Source organism: Pleurodeles waltl, chromosome 3_1 (genome assembly GCF_031143425.1).
Source record: "Pleurodeles waltl isolate 20211129_DDA chromosome 3_1, aPleWal1.hap1.20221129, whole genome shotgun sequence".
Lineage (NCBI taxonomy): Eukaryota > Metazoa > Chordata > Amphibia > Caudata > Salamandridae > Pleurodeles > Pleurodeles waltl.
Genome location: NC_090440.1, coordinates 1,896,619,454 through 1,896,635,451, shown reverse-complemented (window position 1 = coordinate 1,896,635,451; position 15,998 = coordinate 1,896,619,454). Strand labels below are relative to the sequence as shown.

Genomic DNA, 15,998 nt, shown 5'->3' with positions numbered 1-15,998 from the left:
GCCTCCCTTGTGGCCATTACATCTGACCATCGGGTGAGTGAGCTGCAGGCGTTGTCATCTAAGCCACCCTGCCTTTCAATCTACCCTGACAAAGTGGTGCTTTGCACTAGGGCTTACCTTTTGCCAAAAGTGGTCACACCATTTCATCCCACATCCTTCTAAGAGAGACTCCACCCCCTGAACCCAAAAAGAGTGTTGGTGTTCTACTTTGATCATACAAAAGAGTTCCGGATGGATGATCAACTCTTTGTCAGTTATGTTGGTGAATAGAAAGGTCGGGCAGTACAGAAACGGACCATTTCCCAATACTTTGTAATAAAATGTGCTACGCACTGGCCAAGAAGTAACCACCTGAAAGTTTCCGTGCCCATCCTACTTGAGCTACAGGTGTGACTACTGCATTAGCATGCAGCGTTCCAGTCCTGGAAATCTGTCAGACAGCAATGTGGGCTTCCTTGCACACATTCACCAAACACTACTGCCTGGACAGTCAGGTCTGTAGGGACGGGTGCTTTGTCCATTCGGTCCTGCAGGATTTAGTTTGTTCTTGGTTTGCAGACTGACTTCCTGGGATGAGTTTCCGTGGGTATCTATTCATAAGTTAAGAAAACTGCAACTAGAAGTCTTTATCACATGAACAAGTTACTTACCTTAGGTAATCCTTATCTGGTAGAGACATATTCTAGTTGCAGATTCCTTACTGACCCACCCATCCTCCCCGCTCTGCAAACTGATTTCTAGGGACAGGGACTCCCCTTTTTCCGGGCCCTTTTGATGCACCAGTGGTCAGTGTTCCTCATGACTCTGCACTTCTGGCATCGAAAGTTGTGAAAAGAAACTGATATCAGCGCGTCGGTGGCACTTATGTAAGACCCGTGATGTCATACCTGGTGCGGACGCCACTGACAACGGCTGCGGAGCTGATCGACGCCACCTAACGCTGTGCCGGAGTTCTGCTCAAGAAAAATGTCCTGATCCAGACTGATGCCTGGGGAAAAATTCACAAGGTAACTAATCTGCAACTAGAATGTCTCTACCAGATAAGATATTACCAGAGGTAAGTAACTTGTTCAATGAAACTTTTTAAAAAGGGATACTAGCAACAGAACCTAGTAGAAGAGGTCCTTCCCTACTCTTCTTTCGCTTTCATCATAAAACTGAGGTAGGGTTGCCAACTTTCTTGAAAACATATCGGAGATGGCAACATCCCAATTTACAGCTGTTTTTGTAGTGCTCAAGTGACATTTATTTCTCCAGCTCTACATGCCATAGTTTGACCTGAAATGCTAGACAAACGTTTCCCCCTACCAAAAATCCAGCTTCCTATTTTTTGGCTGAGAAAAACAAGCAGTCTATGTTTAAAGTACTTCCTTTATTTTTATTCATCCTAATACTGTTATTCTCATTTGCTTTCTGTAACCCACAGGCTTTGTTCCCTTTCTCCCATCCTCTTCTCTCACTCTGTGCTTTGCTCTCAGACATTTACAAACCCCCAATATGTTCCTTCCCCCTGTTTTGATCTGTTACCACCTCCTATCGCTCACCCTTTTCATCTTCTCTCGTCCTTTTTTTTGTTTTTCTCTCACTTTCTACTTTGATCTAACCCTTGCTGTCTTTCTCTTTGCTTTCAGACTTTCTTTACTTCACAATTCAGTTAGTTGAGGTGGGCATGCGTAGGGTTGTCCATTTCGAAAAGTGAAACTGCAGAAGCTGGTATACAAAGTGATGTTGGCTAATATCCAGGCAATGATGACGGTGTCACACATGACACCATGCAGCTGGGTAGCTGTGTGAGAGAGGTAGTCGGCTGTGGTTGGCTACTCCAAAATATCACTATTGCAAGCTGTTCCACACATGCTTCTTTCTGGGGTGATGGAGAGGAGAAAGGCACGGAGGGAGGAGGAAGAAATGGCTTGGAAGCAACCAGTCCCTGAAAACAGTCACATAGCTAATACGCTCAGTGATGGCAGTAAGCATTACCCCATTTTCTACTTAGGTTTTTGCTCCTCCTGCTTTGCAGCATGACCCAGTTTCACCCCACAAGACATCCTGACTCCTTGACTAAAGACGCCTTACATCCGTGCTTGGCAGGCTGCAGCATGTGTTTGAATGCAGAGCTAGCTTTCTGGGCTTTCTCCCTCTTTGATGATTAGTTGTACTCCATAACAAATCTACTTCTGAAATGCCAACTGTATAGATCAATGGATTTAATGGTAGTTCCCCCCCACCCCCAAACGTCATCTGATTTTGGGACGCACGGGAGCTCTGTTATTGTCTTATAATTGTGCGCACATTTTTCACATGATAAACACCTCATCCTCCTGCAGCAAGATGATTGTGTGTGTAGATGTAGCAAGCCAGACTGACCTGCATGTTCAACTACATTGAGATTAGATGATCAACTAGTTTTCTCTGTTTCTAAGCTCTAATAATGACCCAAAATCAGTAGCTGGGATAGCTTACTTACAGTTTTGCAGCAAACTCCTCCTTTAGTGTATAGGGGGTGTCGGTGCTTAATTTGAGCTGGTATGTGCAGTGGCCAGCACTGTCACTTATTTTAGATCACAAGAACGTATGCAGTGGCCAAAAATGGGAGTTGAGGCTGACCGAGGGGTGTGCATCTGGCAGCTCATTTTATATGCTTGTTATTTTATTTGCAATGTGTTTTTGACAAATGAATATATTACTTGCACCACTTTCCACTCTTTGTTTCACCAAGCATGCCCTAAATGTACAGGCAGTGGACTATTGTTGCTATCATGGGTTTAGGTGGTCTAGTTGCCCACTTAAGTAAAATATTGCATGTTGTGCATATTTTTGTGAGTAGCATGGATGGTACTTGCATAGTACCTGCCAGAAAATCTGTGAGTGAACCATAATTATGGAGGACTGTGGGATTTATTTTGGATGCTGATGGCCTGACCCTTTGCGCAAGATGGAGGTTAGATTGTTTTCCCAGAAAGGGAAGGTGTATTGATGACATTCCTGAAGCTGGAGGAAGGAGAACTAGACAGTAAAGTGAAAGCCGTTTCACTGTTACTGAATAAAGAATTGCAGATGAGTCTTTCTGAAGAACTGCCATGTGCTAGATGTTCAGGGGAGAAGAGTAGGACTGCAGGCTTTCCTGTGCAGGGTGAAACTGGACCTCTTGGGTTAAGCCCAGCCTTTTCTCGTTCTCTGAACACTTTCAGATTGGTTGATTACAGCCTGTAGGCTGACACATCTTTGTGTCTCTGTTGTGGATACTCCAGCCTGGGTACTACTCTGCTATGAGAACACTCTGCACAAAGACTGTGACTTGAGATTAGCCTAGAAATAACACATGAAAGGAGAACCAACTCAAACTGGTTCAGAAATTGCAGATTTTTTTGTGTAAATGTGGAACCCACTGATGTTTCTTTCCAAGTTCACCAAGGAAGGGAGTGCTCTGCAGAGTACTTTGAGGACTGTTGTGCAATCAAAGCTCATGTCTGCTGAAAGATAGCTTTCCAAAAATGAGGGGTCATCACATGAGTCTAGGCCTTGCTAAAGAGCAGTTCACCTGAAGCGCCTAGAAGCCAGCCTACCTGCTGATGGAGGGATGGAGCCTGCCAGCCCACAGGTGTAGTGACTTTCAAAGTGGAGTGAGAGAGTATCCTGCCCCTAGATTGTTTTTTTGTAGAAGACAGACTCCGGAGTGCCACCTGCGTGCCGCACTGTCAGCGGGTTCCAGAATCACCACTTCATTTCCTTTCTTGAATTGTGATGCTGCGGTGTGACCTGAACTGATGTGCCGGAATCATGAAGCTGTGGCATGACCTGAGCTGCTGTGCCCAAATTATGAAGCTGCGGTGCCACCTGAAACCTTAGAGTGAGCCAAGCCGTGCTCCTCATCCAGTCAATGAGACCTGTTTGAGTCCTTACCTCCTGCTCGAGTCCGGCCTGTGTGTATCTGCACCAAGCACCTGCCAGAAAATCTGTAAGAGATCACGCTCTACCCTAAGCATCATCTCTGACTAGACCATCAAGCAGCCCGAGAAGAACTGCCAGCTCATACTCTGGTCTGTTGTAGTTATTGTTTTGATGATGTAACGGAATGTGTATACCTCAGGGAGGAATGTTGTGGGTGGAGATTGTTGTAGAGCTGATCATGAGAGGAGCTGAAGGAGGGAGCTACCTCTGGGATTATATCGTGGGTGATGGGATGTTTACCTTGAAGAATAAAGTAATTATTTGGTAAGGAGTTGTGCGGAGTGTCACTTTTATACAATGTGAACTTAACCCAGTCCAGAAGAGGGAGAGCGAATGGAAGTCACCTGAGAGTGCCGACCAATCACGGACTGATATACTTCGTTGGGTGAGAAACAGTGAACCAAATTAAATACTATGATGCTCAGTAACAAATACAGGGCAAGGATAACCTGCACATCAATGCAGGAACACGGCCGCGGGTAGGTCCTGGGCTGAGGGGCTACAACTTTGAATATCATTACTCTCCTCTGGGCTTGTGTTTTAGTATGACACCTGATCCTCTCGTTGGGACGGATGACCCTTACTTTTGACTAGCTTGAAGTGCAGCCTTATTGTAAGTGACTGGAGTTTAATATGACTGACGGTTTAGACAACTCGTACCTTATTATGATATTTTGTTTGATTTGCTGGTCCTGATGAAGTGTCGTTGGATCCCTTGGGACCGTTCAGACGCGAAACATGTCGACCCTTTGCCTTAGGGTTTAGGTTCATTCCCCAACCCATATCTCTAGGTATAGCGCGAGAGTGGTTTGAGCATTATCTCATCCCTCACTCTCCCCCTTGTCTTTATCTTGGGCATCACCCTCTTTTGTCCATTAAAATTTGATGTTCTGCTAGGGTTTTGAGTCAATTTTAACCTTCTTTTTTCCATTTCTTCTCTCTCCTCGCTTACGTGGTGCCTGGAATAGGAGCACTATCCACTTGACATCTTTTTTCGGCACAGTGCTACTGAGAAAAAGATCTCCGGCAAAGAGCCCCCGTTCAGGGGTGCCCATCAGACATTGCAGCGCCGGTCTGACGAGGAGCTTGCCCGATGATGAAGCATGACATCCGATGGGATGTGTGAGGGCATTAGCTTCTAACCTAAGGGTTGCTCTGCGTTCTCCTCTACTAGGAACAGTGTATTCTGTTTTTTTTGCTAACCTGCACCTGCGCCTATTTGCACTGGATATTGAATCAGAAGGGGAACCGCCTGGACCAAGGCGAGGAGATGGGACTAAAAGTGAGAAGAGGTGCAGACGTACTCCAGTGCCAAGACACTAAATTGCATCTTTACATTTTCATATGTGTAGTATTTACGTATTGTTCGCATTAGAGTATTTTTATTCTTGAAAGTCAGACACTTGAAAGGACAGCCATTTATTATACTAATGTGTGCTTTTTGAGTGCTAAAGTTAAGCACTCTCACACTTCCTCCCTGAAAGGTCTGTGATCACTCATCATTGCTGCCACTTAGAGTCAAGTGCTGAAGAGGTTGTACTTGGCCCACTTTGCAGAGCCATCAAAGAGTGGACCCCAGGACATCAGAGGTAAACTGGACCTCAACAGTGGAAGCTGAGGTTGAAGTCCTTGCTTGCCCCGTAACCCCTGAATAGTATCTGACACGGATGCAGGACACATCTGGCATCCTTAAATAATTTGTATTTGCAGGCTTTCACATCAGACTGTTTCTAACCAAGAGACGTTTGCACCCTTTGTAAGTAGATGGCAAGCTCTAAGTTTCCCTCTGCGTATCCTATAGAGGTAGGTATTACTAGAGATATTTTCAGAGATGGGGAGGAATGAAAATGAGAAACATTTGCAGTTTCTTCTAAAGGTAGGAGCAACACTATAAACACTTTTGCGTTTGTCAGAGTTTGCATTATAGATTAAATTACCTTTAGCTGATAGTACTGGTGACCGCTAGCCCTGTTACTCACTGTAAGATCGTTGTATTTCAGGGCACATACAGTACCTTTCAACCATCATCAAAGACAGCAGGAAGCTGTTCAGGAAGAAATATGGAGTCCAGTTTCTGCTAGACACGATAAGAATTTATTATGGGTATGACCTTTTAACAACATTGTTGGTGCGTTGATTAATATGATGCATGTACTGTGATTGCTCTGACTCTGATGTTGCATTTCACTTTGCACTTTAGAAAGGACAGTACCCTTTCTTTAGCAAAGACCCAAACTTCAAACAAAGTGGTCTTGCAAGGGTGAAAGTGATATTAGGTTATTTTTATTGATAGCTTTTGGCTCCACAGGTCTCTTTCAGGGTAGTTATCATACCTAAATAATAAAGGGCAATTATCTGAAAGGTCAGTGGTCTACACATTGAGGTAACATGAATGCTCTTTTGCTGTTGACATAGTATTCTTTTTGTGGTCTGCAAATAAAATTAGAGCCACACTTCACAAAATTATTTTTCAGAACCCAAATGGATATGCATTGTTGGAGCATTCAAAACAGTAGCACAGGCACCAACAGATGACGATTTTTTGTTTCCTGATATAGCATAGAAAGCATGAGGGTGAAAATACTGAATATAAGCTTCAAAACTGAAACAGGTTTGGGAATGTGTGGATTTAAAATGCGGGGCGCATTTGGCACACCAGAAACTGGTTTACATTTGGATAGAGGATTAATGTTTAGCTATGAAACTTAAAACCCTTCACAGTTCTGTCTGCGAGTAAGTTCGCTCAGTGGGTTAAACACTTAGGGGGTCATTCCGACCCCGGCGGTCAAGGACCGCCGGGGCCGGGGATGCGGGAGCACCGCCAACAGGCTGGCGGTGCTCCTCAGGACATTCTGACCGCGGCGGTTCAGCCGCGGTCAGAACAGGAAAACCGGCGGTCTCCCGCCGGTTTTCCACTGTACTGCAGAATCAAGCTGCGCCGCCATGGGGATTCTGACACCCCATACCGCCATCCTGTTCCTGGCGGGTCGCCCGCCAGGAACAGGATGGCGGTATGGGGTGTTGTGGGGCCATGGGCACTGCAGGGGCCCCCGTAAGAGGGCCCCACTTTGTATTTCAGTGTCTGCTTTGCAGACACTGAAATACGCGACGGGTGCCACTGCACCCGTCGCACATACCCACTCCGCCGGCTCCATTCGGAGCCGGCTTCCTCGTGGGGAGGGGTTTCCCGCTGGGCTGGCGGGCGGCCTTCTGGCGGTCGCCCGCCAGCCCAGCGGGAAAGGCAGAATGGCCTCGCGGTCTTTTGACCGCGGAGCGGCCATATGGCGGCTCCCTCCAGGCGGGCGGCTCCCGCCGCCCGCCGGGGTCAGAATGACCCCCTTACTCTTGAGCTCTGTGTTTAAAATGCAAGTTGATAATCTTGTTTTGGAAGATTTCAAGGATAATAAATGTTGTATCCCTGAACTGGGTAATAAGAAGACCTCTGCACTGTGCTACTAAGTGGCAGAACCTGTGGCACACACTACAATAATAAATAATTTTTTGTTATTGTACTTTTATCCTATTCTCATCTATCAGACAACTTGAAAAATAACCAGGTGCACACTTGTTTAGGCCTTTCTCATTTCTAGGGTCACTGTGTTGACTTAAACTACCAACTGCTGTGCACAGTTAACATTCCCTTTTCCTTGCAAATTGAAGTAAATGTACCATGTCAATTCTAATGTGAGTTTTCGTGACAGCAAAATCTGCTTGCTTCTTCCCTTATATTTCAGGAATTTCGATTGCATTAAACCTCTTGCACCTCAGAACAACACTGTCACATTCACATTTCTCCAACGTTCCTTCACTTTTCAGATTAGCATGTCACAATTACCTTTCCTTTTTTCACATGCAGTGATATGACACTTCTTTAGAACAGTAATACTTTGTGCAGTTGTACTTCAAGTGCCTGGGAGAGAAGGACCCATAATTGTAGGAAATCCATCTAAAAATATTTTTCTTTAATTTAATGTAGGTCTTATCAAGATTGCTCATTGTTTTTTTTAATAAACGATATGTTTGTGGGACGTGTAACTGTAGATACACATGCTCTACATACTCCTGCCATCTAGTGTTGGGCTCCAACATGTACAGCTTGTTTTTGTAAGAAGTCTTTCGTTTAGGTTGTTTTCTTCCACCATCAGGGTCTGACATGCATTGCCGGGACTCTGAGTTAGTGTTGCATGGCATTGGGCATGGGGGCGTCTTGAGTCTTCCTCTCCTGTCAGATAGAGATAATTGTTTTTCTTTGCAGTTTATATTGTTTCTGTCATGGTGTTTCCATTAAATCTGCATCTCTGTCTTCATCAGAACCCTGGTCGGGGTCTCACTCCCCTTGGGCCTGTTCCATCAGGCTTCGCCCTCGAGAATGAGCAGACTCTGATGGAAAAATACCCTTTCATTACTGTCCATAGTGCCATTCTAAGTACATAAGGGACAGATCAACACTCGGTCTGCACCTCTGCTTGTCGCTGAAGAACTACAAGACCTCTTGCTCCACCTCCCTAGCCTTTCAGTCTAAAAAGGCCATCCTGAGCTTTCGAGATCGTTGGCTATGAGTACCAGCTCCTACCAACAAGTCACCCACCCTCTCTCCAGTGGTCAGTTGTTGTGTCCTCAATCGGAGACACAGCCTCCTGGTCTGCCACTAGATCCCAGCCTTGGCTGTCACCACCATAAGGCCTCGGAGCCGACTCGGACTCCATCCCCCAGCGCGGAGCCAGGTGCTCAAACTCTGGCTTGCCTCGACGCCGACAGCTCTCTCAACGACGTAAGGGGTATCCGCACCAATACCAATGGGCTCTTTGGAGCTAAAACTACGGTCAACATTGAAACCGGCTTCGAAGCCAAACAGCCTTTGGTGCCCAGTAAACCTTCCACAGCAGACTCTGATGGCCGGGAACAGCAGATTCTACAACATCTTCAAGAGGAGTTGGACACATGGCAAACAAGGTTGTTTATTCCCCCTCACTCAGGGAAATTAACAGCAAAACCACCACCAAAAGTGCAGAAGACCCTTCCTCATAAGAGGAAGTTTACCTTTGAGGAGCAGCTGGTATTGGAGCCTCCTCCATCTCTCATGCCGAAGAAACATCGGGATAGAGGCACCAGTTTTCTGCCCTCTCGACCTGCTTTACCTCCAATTCCTCATCCTCATCCTCCTGCTCCTCTTCCTCCTTCTCGAACACCTCTACCAACTCCATCTCCTCCCCTTCTTCCACTAGCACATAATCCTCCTCGTCTCAACACATTCATCCTATGGGGAGAGTGGTACTCAACACGTAGACCCCTATGATGCCAACCTTGAGTTGTCCGTAGTCCCTCACGAGAAGTCTCCCAAATGGCGGACATTCTCACTCAACACCAAGACACAGTCTGGCATCCTAATCCCAGGCAGCTCAACCTAACGATATGGCTCCTGAGGCTCCAGAGTTGAGAGGAATCTCAATTTACCAGTTGAGACCATGTACATTGTTAAAGAGGCCCACCATCCCACCTTGGCCTGCTATGCAGCAGAGTGTAAAGGGATTGTCCACAGTTGTCTCTCTAAACTCATAGATTCACTCAAGTCTGCAGTGCAAAATATTGTCTTCTACTTACTTCATTTATTATGCTCTGGACTGTCTTACACTTACCATTGGCTTATATTTGGCTGTGGTAGCAGCATACCTCCAGAACAGGGAACATTCTTCACTATTCAGAGTCCCAGTCATTGAAGCACTTATGGAAGTACTTGAGAAGGCAACCCCCCCTTCCTGGGTAAATCCCCACCTGGAACCTTAACGTAGTCCTCACTAGGCTCATTGGACCCCACCCCCCCTTTGAGTCCCTTGAAGCTTTCCCTCGCCAGTTTTTGTCTTGGAGGTTGCATTTTTTTCAAATCTATTTTATTGCTTTTTAGAGAAAAACAATGTAATACATACACACACACAACCAATACCCCTAATGTTATGGCTACCAAACGATAACCAGTAATACAAAAATATATGTCTGTGGTGTGATTCGGCATCCATTTCAAAGTCCATCCTCTCCTGCTGTGGACCATCATCACGTCCCTAGTGGGGTTTCCCAACTCTATTCCACATTGATGTGGGGGCTTAGCTTCCCCAGGTGGGCCTCCGGTCCTGGGTGTAGGTCATCTACTTTTCCTTGCCAGGGTCTCCATAACTTGACAGATTTGTGGTGGCATCCCGTAGCTTTGTAAATCGATTCCTCTGCCTGTTAGCACCAGTCTATGTTAAGCATCCGTTGCCTAATCATCAGAACTGTGGTCCTCTCCCAATAATGTATTATCTTCTTGAGCTATCACCAGCGCACTATTGCGCAAAAGGAGCAGGATCGTATCCCCCCAAATTTTCAGCATCACTACTTGGGGAGTAAGGTGAATTGGTTCCTCAATTGCCAGTGTGAGCTTATGCTGTATCCCTGTCCAAAAGTGACAGACCCTTGTGCATGCCCATACTGTGTACATTAATGTCACCTGCTCTTCGCTCTTTCTCCATTGGAATTTTGCCCATAGCATGCAGTTGGGTCCTCGTAACATATCCCTATGCAGCAATTTCAAATGAATCAGTCGGAAACTTGTGCAACTTTCAACTTTGCTGGGGTACCTAATGGTCTTTTTCTCATTTGTCTCTGAGAGCGAGTGATGGGGATTGACAATTGTTAATTATTCTATGGGATGCCCAGAACCCTAAATTCCAGCGGATTTTCTCCTGCTATTTCAGGATGCAAACCTATCGCTTGTTGCAGAATGGATCTGATCAGCAGGTACTACAGGAGTTGACTCCCAGCCAATTGATACTGATCCCTTAGTTCCCTAAAGGGCATAATTCCCCCTGTGGTCCATATGTCTCCCAGTTTGGAAACACACAATAGATCCTATTGCCACCTATCTGTCGCAGACCCGGCCAGACTGCCATGTCCCAAACCGCTGTTTCTAGAGTTAGCCTGCCTTCACATCCTACTTCACGGATTACCTTCACCCATATCTTTATGACTATTGCCGTTGGATGCGGGAGGTCCAAGGGCCGCCCTCTACCATTTAAGTGTTGCAGGTATCCCTTATCCCAGGTATAGCTCGGCGGTCTGCCATCAAGGACGGTCATGGAACAATTGCGGTTCTGCTGTCAAGTAGATCCCTGGGTATTGAAAACCCCTCTTGTCTCAAGGGGGCATGTCCCATCCTCCTTAGGCCTCCTATCTGTGAGTGGAAATGCATTGGATTTTGTCCAGCTCATGTAGATTCCTGCAAAGGACCCGGCCAGTCGGTCTCGGTACAGCAGCCACTTTCAGGCCAAGAATGACGGGCCAAAGCCTAGCCACTGGAGTAGCACCCTGAGATATAGCCACTCCAGGGAACCAAATGACTTTTCAGCATTCAATGCCAGGAACGCAGCCGGCTCCCATATATCTCCTCTCCTTCCCATGCAGTCAAACAGTCACCGGAGGTTGTGTTTTGTGGATTTACAGGGCATGAAGCCTGATTGATCTGGGGTTATCAAGCCATCGATCACCTTCATCAAGCGGTTTACCAGAACCTTGGCCCGGATTTTGGTTTCAGTATTTAAGCGGATTATCAGCTTGTCTGATACTATCACTTTATGAATTTAAACAAAGTGGGATTGTTGAAAGTCACCGGGGACTGTTCCCTTGGTCCTAGATTGATACAACATTTCAAAGATTGTGTATGTACAGATTTAAAGAACTCCGGTGGTAGGCCATTGGAATCTGGAGATTTCCCACACTTAAGCTGGGTCAGGACCTCTGAAATCTCCCCCTCTTGCAGATTGTTATCTAGGCTCCTTCTGCCTAGTGTGGTGACTGGAATATCATTTATGAAGTTATGTAGGTCTCTCTGTGATCTATTTCCCATACGGGTCACATACAATTTCCCTAGGTACTGTACAAAGACTTGAGCACTTTCCTGAGCGGACTTCACTTGGATGCCATTTTCCGTACGTATCCCATGTAACCACAACTGACTTTTGTCTCTCTTGGCCAGCCAGGATAGCCTTTTTACCAGCCCTGTTCCCCATTTCATATATCCTACTGTTTTGTGCTGTATAGTGTTCTAGTTTTGTTACATTGCAAACTCCTGTATTCCTCTTTGAGTTGTTCTAGTCCAATGTAGGGTCCGGTTCTACTGCGTCCTGTGATTCCCAGGTAAGGAGTATTTTTTTTTTTTAATGAGACTGCCCCAATAGTTGTCTTACGTAATTCCTTCTGCCCTGCCTTTTATTTTAAGTAGATAAGTTCCATCAAAGTAGCCACATATCAGTGAGTTTGAACACTTACTGGCAAATTTAATTCAATGGGTATTTGTCTCCTGCAATCTACAGTTAAACTTTCAGGCCATCTTTATGCAAGGCCATCTGTTGCAACACTCACCTTCCTTATGGACAAATAACAAACAAATATGAAACTAGTTCAGTGACCATCCAAATATATAAGCACATAACAATCCTTGAAATAAAATCAAGTTGACAACACGTTTTGCGATTGAATTCAACAGCTCTACATATAGTCTATAGCCTGATTTACAATGCTCAGTTGTGGTTTGGGAATTTCTCAAATCTGTGCTCTATTGGCAAGCATGTTTTGGCTACATGTTCAGAGTGGACTGGAACTTAGTTATATACCCATCACCTTTTCTTGGATGTTTAAGACAATCTACTGCTTTGGTACTCTAATAAAGAAGATTCGCTGACACAATTGCTGCTGAAATCTCAGATCCTTATTCAAGCAACATAAACACACTTCACTACCTTTTTTGCTCTGTTAACCAGTATTAAGTACAGATGAATTGTCCTTGCCATATCATCGGCTCTCTTCACTGTAGATCAAAACAATCTGATCCCTAGACAGATATGATTCAGTCTCAGCATTATGTTAAATAAAATGGGAAAACAACTTAAGCCCCATTCAATTTTATCATATTTGTGAATTCATCTTTATGTTCATGGCTCCCAGTTGTCATTCATGTTCGGTGTGATCTGCCTTTGAGACATTAATCTGCAGCCCTGCACTGTGAAATGCAATATTCTGAATTAGTTCTGCCACATAATATCCCACAAACATCCCAATGTTGACTTCAAATTCCTACCAAACCCACTTAATAATGTTTCTGTAACCTTTGACCAGATTTCATGCATTAGTCAAAAGAATCTGATTGAGAATCATTGATTATTTTACAACTGTGGTGGAATCATGAGTCTACACTGTGCAGCATATTTAGCAGTTAATATTCACTGAGTGTGATCACGTATGTGGAACAAGTTATTCCACTGAGTGCAAATTTATGAGTGAGCATGAGCAAACAGAGCTGGACCAGTCTCTTGAGGAGCCCCTCCATTTGTTTGTGGGCTGGTTGGCTGTTGACATCTTGCTGAGCTCACCTACGGGACAATGTAAATATTCTCTCTTTAAAGAATCCTAAAAAATCCTAAAAACTTTTCTCCACTTTTCAACGGCCTCATGTTTTTGGACCCCTTTTATGGACTCATTATTTTGATCAACTGTATGAGGCCTTTGGGTAATGGCATGTTTGCTTTCTTTATTTACTTCAAATCGTTATTGTTAAAACATATTTCTTTTGAAAGAGGCATTCCTAATTTTGAAAACAAATTGTGTCTAACTATAATGGCACATATATAACTCTTAACTGCATTCGCAACACCCCAAAGTGTAAAGCTCTTGGCTTGCACTTGGAGGCAAAAGCTTCTGTAGCTTTGTATATTGATTTTGTTCAGAATTGTTTACAAGCTCTTGTGCCTTGCAACAGTGAACTTTTGTTGTCATTAATAATAATTATTTTTTTTAAGCTAATCTTGGCCTATGGTTTAGATAATTTTGTACCTTATTCTTGAAACTGCACTACTCTTTATTTTATGATATAGCAACAGGATGTTGCTTAATGTTATCTTTTCTGTTATGAGAAATACTATTTTTTCACACTTTGTTCCTTGCAATGAGACTTTTTATTTGCTCTTCAAGAAACAGCAAGGAGAGTGACTTGTCTATTGATGATTTGACCACGATAAGGACATCCTTATATGGACTAATCAAGTATTTTTTGAGCAAAGGTGCATCAGCAGAGGAAATACAGAGCATCATGGCATACATTGCAGCTACCAGTGAAGAAGAACAGGTGAGTTTGCCTATAAATAGTGAAGATTCCTTTTTTTAAATGGTCATCCTTTTGTAGTATTCGGTTGGCAAATTTAATTAATAAAAATATTTTTGGGTCTCCATGGTGAAAAACTGGTAGGAAAGCCTTTAATATTTGAACGCACAATGATGTTTGTTCAAAGTCCCAAAGATTTGAAAAAACGAAGGGTCTGATTTTCCCCCTCCGTCTTATTGAGTTAATTATTTCTTGATGCACCTGTAATAACGCGTATACCTGTCTCATTCGTGATGAAATACCATCCACTAAGCTCTTAATCAGGCCCTAAATGTCTGTCATGTTCCTCAGTGCTACCTCAAAACAAGATGGGTTGACTGGAGTTTTTTCTTCAGTGGTTAGGAACAATCATCTTGTGCATACTGCAAGAGCAGGGAAGTCCAATAAAAGTGTTTTACTTCATTCAACAAATGGTTGCATATCGTGGAAAATAAAGCAGATGATATTTGGCTTTAGAGCAAGGGTTGTTTTGCTTAGAAGAAAGTGTTCCTAGGGAAAAGTATTTTAACATGGTGTTTAAATAACGTTAGAACTTTACCAAAAGTTATAGCCTTCATGTAGTCCACAAGATAAGATCTTTGTATATTAAAACATAATTGCTCAAGTAATGATTTCGAAAATACGACAAAATTAAATTAATGAGCTCTTATTGTATAAAAATTCCGGTCAGCTATACATTTCCACTATACCCTGATTAACATTCAGACGGGATTACTGCTTAGCAGCTTTGCTGTTACATGTGACCAAAGTGATGAGAAAATATTTCCAGGGTAAATGCTACTAGAAGTAACTAGCAGTACTTTTTCAGCATCTAACAAATACATCCTCTATTAAAATTTACTGCCATGTATTAGAAACATCACTTGCCAAAAGATGCCTTTCAGTTTCAGTCAAGTGGCATAGGGCAAAATAATTCAGGATTCTGTCTCAAATCTTAATTGACACCAGTAACCAAAGGTTTAAACTGCAGAAGCTAGATTATTTTGTTCATTTTAAGATCAGCTCCGAGCTCATCTTATTTTGGGTGGTAAACCTCATCGACCTTCTGTGTTATTCATAATTGAGACCCATAGTTTTATATTTTTTTCATCATGTGTCGTGATTGATTAGTTTGTCAGGTCTTCATTCATGATGAGGACAGCATTCTTATTTGCAGGTGATTACGCTTTATTAATTATTTCTTTATGTGCATGGGTGAATTCAATTGCTGGGTGAATTAAATTGCATAATGGATTATGGATAGACACTACTAATCACTCCGCTCATCAGCGAATAGTTAAGACGGGCATCCATCCTAGAAATTGCCAGATTGCATGGTCTATTTGAAGTGTGGAGGGCTCCCTACCATACTAGACTGGGGTATACTTTATATTCCTCCCCTGATAAGCAATATTCTAGGATCTTTGCTGGGTCACGGCTTGCTCAAGGGGCACATATGGAAGTCTTTTCCAAGATTACCTCTGAACACAATCCACTACGGCTCACCCTCCCGGCGGCTGCTGGCAGAAGGGAAAGTTGTCATTTCATGTTTCCTCGTCACATCCTCTCCACCCAGCATATCAAACCTATTTGTCTGGGCTGCTTACGGCGATCCTAAAGGTAAATACTGGAACAGCCTCTCCGCCAGCTGTGTGGGGCACCATAAAGGCATTTGTATGTGGAGTCACTTTGCAGTTTATCCTAAATAAAAAATAAGTCACAACAGGAGGGGGTAGTTAAGCTGCACTGACGAATAAGGGAACTAGAGCTTCTGCATGCTCATGCAATTTTAACCAGAGACCCAGGGGAACTGGCTCTTTACTTGGAGCTAATAGCAGACCGATGTCTTTTAGATTGGGGATTTAGGGAAAAGGTTGCTGCT

General features: G+C 43.9%; 1 protein-coding gene across 4 annotated transcripts in view; it reads left to right on the top strand.

Moving 5' to 3' along the window:
• Positions 1 to 15,998, top strand: part of NBEAL1 (neurobeachin like 1) — a 672,403-nt gene that overhangs the window by 389,388 nt on the left and 267,017 nt on the right. For all 4 annotated transcript variants that reach the window (XM_069226032.1, XM_069226034.1, XM_069226033.1 and 1 more), the window contains exons 22-23: positions 5,952 to 6,054; positions 13,948 to 14,101. In XM_069226032.1, coding sequence (XP_069082133.1) covers positions 5,952 to 6,054; positions 13,948 to 14,101 — 257 coding nt within the window. The remainder of the gene's footprint in view (positions 1 to 5,951; positions 6,055 to 13,947; positions 14,102 to 15,998) is intronic.